This window comes from Myxocyprinus asiaticus, chromosome 31 (genome assembly GCF_019703515.2).
Source record: "Myxocyprinus asiaticus isolate MX2 ecotype Aquarium Trade chromosome 31, UBuf_Myxa_2, whole genome shotgun sequence".
In the NCBI taxonomy this organism is placed as follows: domain Eukaryota; kingdom Metazoa; phylum Chordata; class Actinopteri; order Cypriniformes; family Catostomidae; genus Myxocyprinus; species Myxocyprinus asiaticus.
Window position 1 is genome coordinate 25817275 of NC_059374.1, and position 14502 is coordinate 25831776.

A 14502-nucleotide genomic window follows, 5' to 3' on the forward strand; every position below is an offset into this window, starting at 1 on the left:
ACCCATGCTGCACTATTGACACAAAAACAGCTGAGGTCCATCTTCCCCAAGAAGACATACCATTTGTTAAACACCAGATGTCAGCAAAGAAATGCGAAGAAAAATCTACCAGCCTATTGACAACGCAGTGAACAAGTCACTTAATTTTTTTTAGGACTTTAGGAGAATCTATGACGAAGCATGCATTCTGTGTGGCGTGACGTGAGTGATTATTTCATTTTCTTTATAAGTGTTAAAATGTCTATCTTATGTTGCGTGGCGCGGAACTGGACAAGTCCCAATGGCTCTCGACATGAAACACAAGTGGATGATGTTGCAGACCGCTCCACCCCTCCCATCGAGCCTGTGTCGAGACCCGCTCCATCTGAGTGATTGGAAATCGTTCATTCTCCGTAAAAAAAAAACACACCCAACCCTCAGACGGGACTCACCTGGGAGAGGTCATTATCAAACGGGAACTGAATTGAACACTGATGTTTCTGCGGGCTACGGTGTGTGGAAATACTGGGGTGAATTGTGCGGGGAGGAAAACAGTCAAGGAGGACGTAAATATTGACATGCCCTTGTCCACAGCAGTACTGCCGTCGACTAAACTCATAAAGGAACATACATCGCGAATGTAGAAAGAATGCAGAGGAACTGTTCGCTCTAACAACGACTGAAATAAAAACACGGGCGGAAAACGAATCCTCCTTCTGCAAGATTGTGCTGTAATTGTTTGCTGAACGGGACTGGCAGACTTTCTGGAGGTTTACGGGACTGTTGTTCCTAATCTGCGGTCATGCTGCAGGCTTTATCTGATCTCTTCCCTACCTGAGGGGATCGAGGATTACTAAAGTTTTTCCACAGAATAGATACATTTGATTCACGGAGCTTTTATCTAATTGGGCTGGGATACTAGTTGTTGCAAATTTGGCATAATAAACCTTATTTTAAAAAAGAACTTAAAATGACCAAATAAAAAAATTCTAATTATTCTGCGCATGCGGAACCAATCATTTCTAAAATTGAACAACGGACGTGACACGAGTCAGGTGTGAATGATGTAAAAGTTGGTTGTTGAGTGAGCACTTTGTTATAGATTTTTCTTGCAAATTCAAACGTCATAAAACGTCATATGCTGCAAGTGTTTATTGTTTTATTCCATACATTCATATATTGATTTAAGGTTATTTCCTGTATCAGCTGTGAGATGGCAGGTGTGAGGTGAGCAGATAATTGGCGCGAAATTAACAGTGTCGGTCTGCACTGTTTTTCAATCGTTTTCCAATGTAAACAAGCACTAGACGGACGTCATCGACAGTTGCGTCGCGTTTTTAAAACGGCGTGTCAAGTTAAAAAGAACGTCAACTGTTAAAAACGCGTCTCGAGACACCTGCGTTATATTAATTGCGCTGCGTTTAGCTTTTCAAACCGAACTGCCCCATATATACCATTTTCACACAAACTCTATAGGAGCGAATGTAAAGGACTTTTAAAAGTTACCTCCATTTGCTATCCTATTCATGTGAACGCATTTTGAAAGTATGCACTGTCAGGAGGCCCTTTGAGCCTCTATTACCAAATATGGGAGCGAAGCAGACGAAGGCCGCGGGACAGGAGGCTGGTGCGAGTCCTCAGAGCGCAGGATGGAAACGGACACCCACGAAAGAGCGGGGCGACATCCTCGCCTCTTTAATGTTAAGATCAGGGGATAAACTGAGGAGCAGCGGGACTCCTCCTCCCTACCAGCGACGCATCGGGATGATACAAGAGATGATGCTTTTGGCAAAGCAGGGGAAACACGATGAGGCGACAGAGATGCTGAAGACTCTCCGGCAGGTACATGTATCAGTCCATGATGATTCCAATTCTCAATCAAAGCATTTCAGCGTTGCTGAAAGTAAACAGAGTTGATAAATGTAGCCTATCTGTCAATTTTGTCTCCATCTCATTGTTCAGTTCTGCCATGTGCTCAGGTGTGCTGTGGCATACAACATACTGTATGTGGAGCATCCATTCAAATATTAGTGAACAATATTAGTTAACATGAACTACCAATGAACAATACTTTTACAGCATTTATTAATCTTGGTTAATGTTAATTTCAACATATAGTACTACATTTTTAAAAATGAACTAACAATGAACAATAGTATTTTTATTAACTAACATTAACAAAGATTAATAAATGCACACATAGATTGTTCATTGTTAGTTCATGATACTTAATGCAGTAAAGGGAAGTTTCACCCAAAAATGAAAATTCTCTCATCATTTACTCACCCTCATGCCATCCCAAAAGTGTATGACTTTCTTTTTTCTGTTGAACACAAATGAAGATTTTTAGAAGAATATCTCAGCTCTGCAGGTCCATACAGTGCAAGTGAATGATGGCCAGAACTTAAAGGCACATAAAGGCAGCATGAAGGTAATCCATACAACTCCAGTGGTTAAATCCACATCTTCTGAAGCGATAAGTGTGGGTGAGTGGGTGGGTGAATATTTAAGTCCTTTTTAAGGCAAGGCAAGGCCACTTTCACATTCTTTTTTGTTTTTCATTCTTTGTGCATATTGCCACCTACTGGGCAGGGAGGTGAATTTTATAGTAAAAAAGGACTAAAATATTGATCTGTTTCTCACCCACACCTATCATGTAACTTCTGAAGATATAGATTTAACCACTGGAGTTGTATGGATTATTTTTATACTGCCTTTATTTGCTTTTTGGACCTTCAAAGTTATGGCCACCATTCACTTGCACTGTATGGACCTACAGAGCTGAAATATTTTTCTAAGAATCTGTGTTTGTGTTCTGCTGAAGAAAGAAAGTCACATCTGGAATGGCATGAGGGTGAGTAAATGATGAGAGAATTTTCATTTTTGGGTGAACTATCCCTTTAACAAATGCTAAGGAATGGAACTTTATTGTAAGATGTTACCCAAATGTTTTATATTTTATTATGTTCTTTTTTTTTTTTTTTTTTTAAGAGTTACAGTAGAGTGCACCCCATGCAAAATCCACACTTTGCATGTGTGTACAACAGAATCACAATGAAGAGGCCAGAACTGCCTGTCAGTTTAAGGTGGTGATATTGTATGAGGAGAGTTCAAATATCTGTCTCTGTGCAAGCAGAAGTTGTTAAAATGCACAGTACAAATATAACATCACATCATTGCTGTCACAGTTTATACAGTGCTTATACACTCAGTGAGCACTTTATTAGGAACACCTGTACACCTACATATTCATGCGATTATCTAATCAGTCAATCGTGTGACAGCAGTGCAGTGAATACAGTCATGCAGATACGGGTCAGGAGCTTTAGTTAATGTTCACACCAACCATCAGAATGGGGAAAGACCGTGGCATGATTGTTGATGCCAGATGAGCTGGTTTGAGTATTTCTGTATGATCTCATGGGATTTTCACGCACAACAGTCTCTAGAGGTTACTCAGAATGGTGCCAAAAACAAAAACATCCAGTGAGTGGCAGTTCTGCAGACAGAAAGGCCTTGTTGATATGAGAGTTCAACACAGACTGGTTCGAGCTGACAGAAAGGCTACGGTAACTCAGATAACCACTCTGTACAATTGTAGTGAACAGAATAACATCTCATAATGCACAACATGCCGAACCTTGAGGCGGATGGGCTACAATAGTACACCATGTCGGGCACCTTATTAGGACCAAAGTGTTCTTAATAAAGTGCTCAGTGAGTGTATTTTGAATAGAAGAAGCATCTGAGACACAGTAAGGCACTCGGCTTGCCAACAAGGTATAGTTTTGCAGCTTTACAGAGTTTGAATTTGTTTGTCACAGAATTCAGTGCTGTTGAGACAGCCATTTGGCTACAGTGAACCTGTGAGATCAGACACAGCAAAAAATGGCGACACTGGAACATGCACTGCATAAATACCAACTGTTTACTTTGTGTAGTGATTATGGAACATGTCAATAAGCATGAAGCTCTATACTGTGGCAGTAGTACCAGTATAGTGTAAATGCTGGTCATATGCTGCAAGAATTCTTGCCCCTATTTCAATATTTTTGTATCAAATTTTCCGCAAGACTAATGATCATCTAATAGAATCATTGGTCATTTTAGTCAGTTCCACTGCACTTAGTTAGCTGAGACTGGACTGATGGGGATTTCTAATCCTCCATTGGTTTTATTAAGTGAATTGTTGGGCAATGACGAAGCAACATGCGGTTTTGAAACACACTGCATTCTTTGTTCCTGAAAGGATGCTTTTTTCCCCCAAGTAAATTAGAAATTCTTACCAGAATAAAATTGCTGTGTATCCTACAATGGGGGATAAAGCACATAATGAGCAAGAAAGGGAGTCAAATGGTATAGCATCTCTCTTGTCCAGCGGTTACCAAGTGTACCTTGTTGCCCGGAAACCATGAAAATGGATGGGCTTTGATTAAATGGAAATCGATTAATCAAGATTCTGCTCCATAGAGGGATAATGATGAACCAAAAGGCTTTTGCTCTCAGTGTCCACAGTTAAAGTCCAGTGTTTTATCCAGGTAGGGGGAAATTTATTACTAAGTAGAAACTCAGTCACCTCCTAGGTCTTAAACAGGAAAATATTTCTCCTTTTCTCTCAACAAAGAGAAACCTTTCCTCTTTTTCATACTAATGATGATTTGCTTGTTTTATTTGCACCCACCCATTTTCCATTTGTTCATTGTTGATTAGTTGGCTCTGGCTTTAAAGCTCTCACCCCCACACACATTTGCAATTTTTTTAATTGCTGATCCCCACGTTGCTTTTTAAATTGCAAATGTTCAATATTGTAGATTAACTTTTCATTCAGTTTAGCAAGGATTTGTTTTCAATTATTCAGTGCTGACAATAAAGTCTTCTCCTTCTAAGGCCAAATTTTGACATTTCAAGTTAGGGCTACATTGATTGAACTGAAGTTTATGATTTCAGGGCCATTTACATATACATGAACAGATAAACTCGGATATTGTTAGTATGCTGTATAGACATGGCCTTCAGGTATATACAGAAATGACATCTATAATTGTAATTTTCGCCTTTAGCTTGACAATAATTCAGTATGGATATCACATTGTTTCAATGTCCAGTCCTGATGTCCAGTTGTGACATCAGGAAAGTAATGAATATTAATTAGGTTACACACAGATCATTTCAAATAATCTTGTACTGTTTTGATAAATAATCATTCTTGATGACGAATTCTCCAATAAATATTTCACATATTTAATTTGATAACTTTATCCCTATACCTGCAACTAACCTGCAACCCGCAACTAACCCTATACCTGCAACTAAAAGATTCTTAGATGGCAGGTTGAAAAGTCAAACATAAGCATTAGTTGTGATACGCTGAAAATATTGTTTCTTGCAGACTGAAGTAAAGAGTCTTCAGTTCCAGTTCTCATGAACTCCCTGTATTGTGTCTTTTTTTCAGGATCTGGGAATGGAGTCAACCTCTCTGGACGATGTTCTGTACCGATATGCCAGTTTCCGCAACCTGGTGGATCCTATTACCCATGACCTCATAATTAGCCTGGCCAAATATGTTCACTGCCCAAAAACGGTATAGTGCCCAGTTTTGATAATCACAGACATTTTAAAGGGATAGTTCACCCAAAAATTTAAATTATGACACTGTGTACTGACCCTCATGTTGTTCCAAACCTGTATGACTTTCTTTCTCCCATGGAACACAAAAGGAAATTTTAGCCAGAACCTCAGTCACCATTCACTTTCATTGTATAGAAAAAAGATGCAATGAAAGTGAATGGGCTACGGTTAACATTCTGCCAAACATTTCCTTTTCTGTTCCTTGGAAGAAACAAAGTCATACATGACGGTGAGTGATTGATGACAAAATTCAAATTTTTTTGGTTGAACTATCCCCTTAAATCTAGTCCCAGGCACACAGATACAAACACACACCATGTCTGCATGCTTTATTGGTGAATTTCTGGGCATTTCACTAGTATGTTGTATTATGATAACATTTTATGGAAGTTGTTTTATAGCACTGGCAGGAAAGCACAGCAAAATGACACACAGTATGAAATCGTACCATTCCAGTGCAGTGAGCAACAAAGAGGATGAAACTGAGTTGCTAAGGCATGTGTGAGTGTCTGTGTGATGGAGAAACAGAGATGAAGAGAGAGAAGAGGGTACAGGCAGAGGGAGGTTTACTTGTGGATGAGTCACACACACTAAAGACCAGTCAGCGCTCTTCCAAGACCGCTGTTGATGCTGCTGCTGCACTTAATGAAGCAAGTCAGGCACTATATCACACCATAACATCCAGCTCTGCTCCTATTTAGAGCTGCACAAACACCTGACGTCCACCAAAACAATGCTGTGGATGTTGGCGATTGCTTTCTTTTCGCTGTGCTGCTAATCATCTCTTCTCTAACAAATGTGGTGGAGTGAATCTCACCAAAACCTGTCAAGAATACATCCTAGTGATATCCACCACAAAAAAAGCAAAGAAATAAGAAATTATATTTAGTTTATTATAGGACCATTAAGATTGTTTGCATTGTGACATTTTTTTCATTAGAATCATTAGTGTTAGTGTTAGTGTTCACATCAACCATCAGTATGGGGAAGAATTGTGATCTCTGTGATTTCGACCGTGGCATGATTGTTGGTGCCAGATGGGCTAGTTTGATTATTTCTGTAAGTGCTGATCTCCTGGGATTTTCATGCACAAGAGTCTCTAGAGGTTACTCAGAATGGTGCCAAAAATAAAAAACATCCAGTAAGTGGCAGTTCTGCGGACGGAAATGCATTTTTGAAGAGAGAGGTCAACAGAGATTGGCCAGACTGGTTCGAGCTGACAGAAAGGCTACAGTAACTCAGATAACCACTCTGTACAATTGCAGTGAGCACAATAGCATCTCAGAATGCACAACACGTCGAACTTTGAGGCGATAGGCTACAACAGTAGAAAACCATGTCAGGCACTTTATTAGGACCAAAGTGTTTCTAATAAAGTGCTAAGTGAGTGTATATACACTTTATACATATATAAACAGTACACACACACACACACTGTATATACTGTATAATACCAGCCTCAGAAATATGCATATGAAGTCATTTTAACTGAATATAATGAAATGTCAGCTTACAGTGGGAGATTTGGTGTTTGCACAATTGAAAGACCGTTACTTTAAGTGAAGATGAACACAAGCAAGATGGAGAAAAATAATGTAAAGATAAGCTCAGTGATATGACGAAGGGAGAGCTGTGCTCTCTGTTACGCTCTCAGAGCTGTTACAGCATGCTGGGTGTATGATTTCATTGCCAGGGGACCCAGTGTCTGTCTGCGGGGGATGTGCACCAGAGCTGACCAGCCATGTGGCACTGCTAATTTCATCGTCAGCAGCCACCCGTCTTTACCAACACATACAGTGTGTTTTCTGGATGTCTCAACATCCACAGTAGTGGATTTCCATCTGATCCACTGCAGAGGTCAAGGCATATTGCAGTGAAGAGATGTGATTGCAGGATTGATTTACATATTGATGTATTTTGTTTGACTCAGTACTGATACAGGCACCTGAGCACAGACAGTGTGTCCTTGATGAAATTCTTTGTTATTGCGATCTGGACAAAGGGGACACATTTGGAAATCTATCACCAACTCTTTCTGTATAAAGTCTATTTTTTGCTGATACATATAGAAGAGTAGTATAGATAAGTGTAAGGGACATTCTCCTGTATTTGTTCATTGGTTATGTGCAGGGGTTAAATTGGTATGTTGGAGGTGAGGGAACCCCAAAATCAGGTGGTGACATGACCCCCTTATTATCAGCATAATAAAAGGGAGAATTCCAGAATCTTAGCGTTTGATTCAGTAGTTTGCAAGTTAATGTAATCCTGCAGTGAGGATAGCATAAACATATGTGGCTTGCTGTCCCTGGCGGAGGGCTCGAGGCTTGACCTGAGCTCGAATGCCCCCCAAAAGAAGCCAAGAAATGGAACAGCAAGTCACTGGCGTCATAGCACTGAAGTGATGTGTTGGAAGGAATAAGAGGAACCGATTGATTTTAACGACAGTAGTAAGCTCACACAGCATTCGCATGGGAGGACTCCCACTGGGATTCGAATGGGAGAGCCCTTGATGTGTGTGTGTGGGAGGGCCTTCACAGCGGTACGAACGGGAGGGCTTCAGGGCTTGCCAGGGAGGACCCTCACAGCATCCGAACGGGAGGACCCTCCTGTGATTTGAACAGGACAGCCCTTGGATATATGTGTGTGGGAGGGCCCTCTCAGCGGTACGGATGGGAGGGCTTCCGGGCCAGCCGGGGTGGACCCTCGCAGCATCCGAATGGGAGGTCCCTCACTGTGATTTGAACGGGACAGCCCTTGAATGTATTTAAGTGGGAAGGCCTTCACAGCAGTACGAATGGGAGGGCTTCCGTGCCAACTGGGGTGGACCCTTCGCAGCATCCGAATGGGAAGGCCCCTGAAATATGGACAAGGTAGAGCGAGCGGCCCCTTCCCCCTTTTTTATCTTATTAGTGCAAGGTGCACTTTCTTGATTAGGAGATGGTTTGTACGTATGTAACTACTGAATGCATCAGATGACCATCGGCCTAGTGAGCGGATTTGTTGCTCGGGCAGGCCTTTGGGCTGCTGCAGTTGCGGCGCCTATATGGAAGGAATGGCTTGAGTATAGTTTTCCCGAGATGCCAGATTTAAGTGGGATCCTCTGTAATGGAGATAGTGTGCTAGCGATTGGAAGGGCTGGATTTTCATTGAAAATGAAAATAAATGCTCTTGTTAGAGGTAATGTCAGGGTACATGCTTGCATGTGCGTTTGCGATATGAGCGGGCTGAATCCTCAGGCGTGGGACTGCACAGCGTTCAATGGGAGAGCGTGCGTTTCATGTGAGAATGTTTTAGCTGTATTATACTGAGCTTGCTGAACCTGTGAGCAACTGAATCAGTAGGCGTGGGCCCACACGGCATACAACGGTTAGGACACTAGATTCTTGTGGAAGTGATATATGATGCATTTAAGGAAACTCCCTTTGCATAGCCAAATTTGGCTCGTGTCTGTTTGGACAGAGGCAGTATATAGCTGTGGTGAGCTGAAGTGTAGTCGGAGTAAAAATGTCTGCATTTGTTTGGAAAGAAGTTGTAATTAGAGCATCAGTTGATTGGAAGGAGTTCGCTGTTACATGATTGCCCCTGCATTCGAATGGAATAAATCGCACTCTGATGGGCACCTCGAAGGTAGAACAATCGTGATATTCATGCTAAAAGATGACGAACGGAATCGCTGAATGGATCACGCCCTAAACAAGCTGCGCAACGTGGCTGACAGGAAGAACCTGTGCGAGAGAACCGGATTGAAACGCTGTGGAGCATTGACTTTATGGTTGAATTAAAATTAATCTTTGTTTCACACATTCGAATAGAGCTGTAATTGAGCTTGAGTAGCGTGAAGCCGGAGCAGCGCCCGTTCACGGAGGCAAGCTCTCGTGACGGACCATTTTGGGTGGAAAGTAGATGAGAGAACATATAAGCAGACGCAGGGAGCTGTTTCACATGTATGAGGCACAGAAGTAGCAGGTTTACATAAGCAGCTTCACGCAAACGGACCACTTGGGGTGGAAAGTTTAGATGAGAACATATATAAAGTCATAGACAGCTGTTTCGCATCTATACAGCGCTGAAGTAGCCGTTTTGCAGAAGCAGCTTCACACGAACGGACCACTCCAGGTGGAAAGTTTAGATGAGAACATATGAACAGTCATAGACAGCTGTTTCGCATGTATACAGCACCGAAGTAGCCGGTTTGCTGAATCAGCTTCATGCGAATGGTCCACTCCGGGTGGAAAGTTTAGATGAGAACATATGAACAGTCGTAGAGAGCGGTTTCACATGCATACAGCGTCAAAGCAGCCAGTTGCAGTGAATACAAATTAGGAGGAAAGATAGAGTAAAAATAGCACTTAACGTGGTAGCAGTCGATGCTGTGAAACGAATGAGCTACTGCGGCAGCTTCTGTTTAAACGAGATGATTTAGACGGAAGAGCTGTTCTGATGAAGGCAAATGCTTTGCAGCGGAGTTGCAATCCGATGATCTGAGTCAATTGCATGGGTCTGTTCGTGGGCAATGGGCGGGGCCGAATGCCAGAAACTCTCAATAGGTAAGCAGCTCTTTATATACTCTGGCTGTGTGATAGGTCGGATTAAATGAACTTGCTCCTCCTGGACTTTGTCAATAAAACACCATTATATGGAAATTCTGAAATGCATGTACATTTTTCAATCTTTTGCTCAAATTGTTATGCTGATAATATATTTTGTAATGAAAATATTTGTATTAAAGAATAAAAAAAGTGCAAAAAAAAGCTTTTTTACTACTGGACCCCACCCTGTTTTTACTAGCTTAGCCTAGGGGTTAGGTTTTGGTTCTGCATTATTTTTAAAATACTGCATCAGAGCTGCTTTGATGTTGTCATGACACTCGGTGTGTTTCTTGTTTTCCGTTTGCTGTGCACAGAGATACAGTGTTCTTTGCAGTGTAACTGTAATGATGGCTATAATGGTCAATTAGATGCAAGAAAGAAAAGATCACACACTGCAATTCACTATGCAAATAGATGTAAGCAAGAAGACCAATTGCAGATCAATTGTAAATCAGTATTCAAATATCCCAATGACTTCAACACTGTCGGTTAGATTTTAATGGCGAATATTTCATCATTGTATCAACGTTTGTCATACTTACATTTTTTTAAAGTATAAAGTGTACAAAAGTATTAAGTTTCTGCCAAATTACTAAATGTAAGTGGTTTGGGTAAATTAATTGCATAAATTTAATACTTAATGTTGGGTTTTAAGACAAACCCCTTACCAGAAGGCTTGAGGAATATCAGTACAGTGCTGTCTAGTAAGACTACAGATAATTGGTAATCCGGTCATGTGTGGTCAGTGCCCTCTCAGTGCCCATACTTTATTACCTGAGCTAAATCCATGTTGTTATAGTAATAAACCTCTGTACATTTCAGTTACAATTACTGTGACAAGACAAAATTACTGTTAGATTGGACCCCCCCCACCCATAACTAATCTATTGTGATGGTACATTTATTCATAGAAAGAGTTTTGGGCTGTTACCTTTTCTTGTTAACAGCATGTCATTGGAGTTGATGAACAGTTATTGGGAGGTGTGAGGGGTTTGTAACCTTGCTGAGAACTAATAACCAAGATTTCACCTTTGCAGGTCTTAATAATTATATGTGTTCCAATATCACGTCATGCTGGTGTGGATTTACTGTAATTATTGGAAGCTCTGCAAGAGTACATGATGTAACGTAGGTGTTAAATATTGACATAAATCGTCTCTACCCAGAGGTAGTGTGGCAGTTACTCGAGGCAGAGTGTGCAACACATACAGTACAGTATGTTGTTATTTTAAGGGGCAGTTTACACGACAACGTTTTCAACTAAAAACGGAAAACTTTTTATGCGTTTTGGCTGTTCGTTTACACGACAACGTCGTTTTGGGGCTGAAATTACAAACTTTTGAAAACGGGTTTTAAAGTGCAAGTTTTTGAAAACGATGCCGTTATCGTCTCCGTGTAAACATACAAAAACGCGAATTTGTGAAAACGGTGACGTCATGCGCACGCGTATTAAGTGTTCAGTCTATAGGCATGCGCACGAGTACTTCAAAACAACGCGTGAGACATTCAAAACTACAATGGCGGACTACAGGACTGTGTTTGTGCTGCTCAAGATTTTGAGTTTATTGACGCTGCTCCAGCAAAGTGTAGATTTACTGCATCACTACTACGACCAGGGATCGCCATCTTCATTGTTTGTATTCACCGCTCTGTGGAAGAATGCTTATGTGCGCAGGCGCGTAGTGTTTCTTTGCAAAGTGACATCGCCAACTACTGGCCTGGCATGCATAATACAATGTTTTTAGTCGTTTTCGCGGATCCGTGTGAACGGGGATCGTTTAGATGTTGTCGTCTGTACGCAAAACTTTTAAAAAACGTAAAGGGAAAAACGTTTCCGTTTTTAGTACATCGTTGTCATGTAAACGTACCCTAAGTTTCACTTTGATCTTTTATTAATTTTGTACAGAAGGTATATTTTTTGCTAGATTTATGAGCATTTTAAAAAGTTAGGACTACTTCAGATGTCTTTACAAGTCAGTTTCTTTATAATAGTGGGGACATTTAACAAAAATTTGGCCCTCACGAGCATAGGAAAGTCTGTACACACACTCATTCACTCACTCACAGAGCTGGCATAATGATAGAGCCAGATAGAGATAATGACATGTCAGTCAGTCCATATAGCTTTGCTCCTCTGTCATCACAGATGTCAATTAAATTAATATTTTACCTCGAGGACCCAGATTGACAGTCCCTAATCTTCTGCCAGCCTCTGTTAACCTGCTGTGTTGTACGGCTTGAGTTATGCACTCTCTCCCTCTGTGTTTTAGGAGGGGGATTCTTTGGGTTCCATGGAGAAGGTGTGCCGTCAGCTGACCTACCACCTGAGCCCACACTCACAGTGGAGACGGCAGGGGCTGCTGAAGAGGAAGCCGCAGGCCTGGTGAGAAAGCTGAACAGACAGGCAGAAAGGGGGCTCAGATTTCAGGGAGGGCATCTGCTGCCTTACTTTCCACAATAAATTAAAATGGCATTTGGGCCTTAGTTTACAATGCATGTCCACTTCTTTTCTTTTTTCAACTCTTCTCGTCTTTTCATTTCTCTTCATGTCTCGTCACTTCTTATCTCTTCATGTCTCATCTCATCTCCTCTAATCTCTTCATGCCTTGTCTTATCTCGTGTCTTCTCTTCATATCGCTTATTGTCTTGTCTCTTCACGTCTCTTTTCTTGTCATCTTTTCTCGTCTCTTCACGTCTCATCTTTTCTCTTCTCTTCTGTTCTTGTATGTTTTCTTCATGTCTTGTTTCATCTGTTCTTATCTCGACTCATCTCTTCTTTATGTCTCTTCTATTCTTTTCTCTTCATGTCTCTTCTCATCTTGTCTTCTATTCCCATCTCTTTATGTCTCTTCTCTTCACATCTCTTCTATTCTCATCTCGTCTAGTTTCTTCTTATCTCGTCTCTTCTCCCCATGCCTCTTCTTGTCTCTTCTCATCTCTTCGTGTCTCGTCTCTTCATGTCTCGTTTCTTCTCCCTTACATCTCTTCTCGTCCCTTCTCTTCACATCTCCTCTTGTCTTATTTCTTCTTATCTCGCCTCTTCTTGTCTCTTCTCTCTTCATGTCTCATCTCTTCTTGTCTCTTAATGTCTCGTTTCTTCTCTTCACGACTTTTCTCATCTTGTCTTTTCTACTTTCTTCTCATCTCTTCTCTTCAGCTCTTCACATCTCTTGTCTCATCTCTTCTATCCTGGTCTCTTCGTGTCTTATCTCTTCTCGTCTCATCCCTTCTCTTGTGTTCTTGTCTGTTCTCTTCACGTCTCATCTCATCTTGACTCATCTCTTCTTTATGTCTCTTCTATTCATGTCTCCTCTCTTCTCTTCATGTCTTTTCTCATCTTGTCACTTCTCTTCACATCTCTTCATGTCTCGCCTTTTCTTGTCTCTTCTCTTCACATCTCTTCTATTCTCAAATCGTCTAATTTCTTCTCTTCATGTCTCTTCTTGTCTCGTCGCATTTCTAATCATCTCATCTTTTCTTGCCAGGTCTCTTCTCACCTCTTTGTGTCTCATCTCGTCTTTTTATGTCTTGTCTCTTGTCCTCTCTTTTCCTCTTGTCTCTTCTCATTCATATCTAATTTCTTCTCTTCACACCTCTTTTCGTCTTGTCTCTTCACTTCTCGTCTCTTCACGTCTGTTCTCTTCAAATCTCATCTTGTCTCATCTCTTCTCATCTCTTCATGTCTCTTCTAGTCTCATCTCTTCTCATCCGTAATTATTTGTCTCGTGTTCACATCGTGCCACGTCTTTTTTCTTTATGTCTCTTCTCATTTCTTCCTGTCTTGTCTCTTCTCATCTCAACTAGTCTCTTCTCTTCTCACCCCAGAGGAACATTTTGCTCTGGGGTGAGAAGCTTGTAAAGACTTAACAATTCACAGTTGAATAGTTCACAGTTCATGTTTCATTTGTTTAATTTTATTTTTCTCAGATGCTTCTACATTTCCTGAGGATAAATAAAAATTCACGTGGATGGAAAAGCTAAGATAATTTGGTCTTGATTTCATATTGAAATTTCCGACTTTTGATTGCAGACTTTGGTATACTGAAAAATCTGAGTATAGTGTGAGACACTCTTGAGGAGACATATGCAAGATTACTGTGGTCCTTTTCTTAGGAGAAAAAAATTGAGAAGCAAGAAAAAAAGTTTTCCATTTGTTCTCCATTTAATCTCATTACTGTCTACGAGAATATCAAACATGTCTTTTAAGCTACCTGAATTAAATCAGCCTGATCTCATTAATATACGTACCAACGTAAGTGTATGTTAATATTTGTAACATTTAAATGTACATGTTTGTACGTTTGAA

General features: G+C 40.8%; 1 protein-coding gene across 1 annotated transcript in view; it reads left to right on the forward strand.

Annotated features, from left to right (window-relative positions):
* Positions 1 to 259: 259 nt before the first annotated feature.
* Positions 260 to 14502, forward strand: part of LOC127422379 (leucine-rich repeat-containing protein 75A-like) — a 36205-nt gene continuing 21962 nt past the window's right edge. Inside the window, exons 1-3 of the mRNA XM_051665857.1 lie at positions 260 to 1821; positions 5432 to 5560; positions 12467 to 12579. Coding sequence (XP_051521817.1) covers positions 1567 to 1821; positions 5432 to 5560; positions 12467 to 12579 — 497 coding nt within the window. The 5' untranslated portion in view covers positions 260 to 1566. The remainder of the gene's footprint in view (positions 1822 to 5431; positions 5561 to 12466; positions 12580 to 14502) is intronic.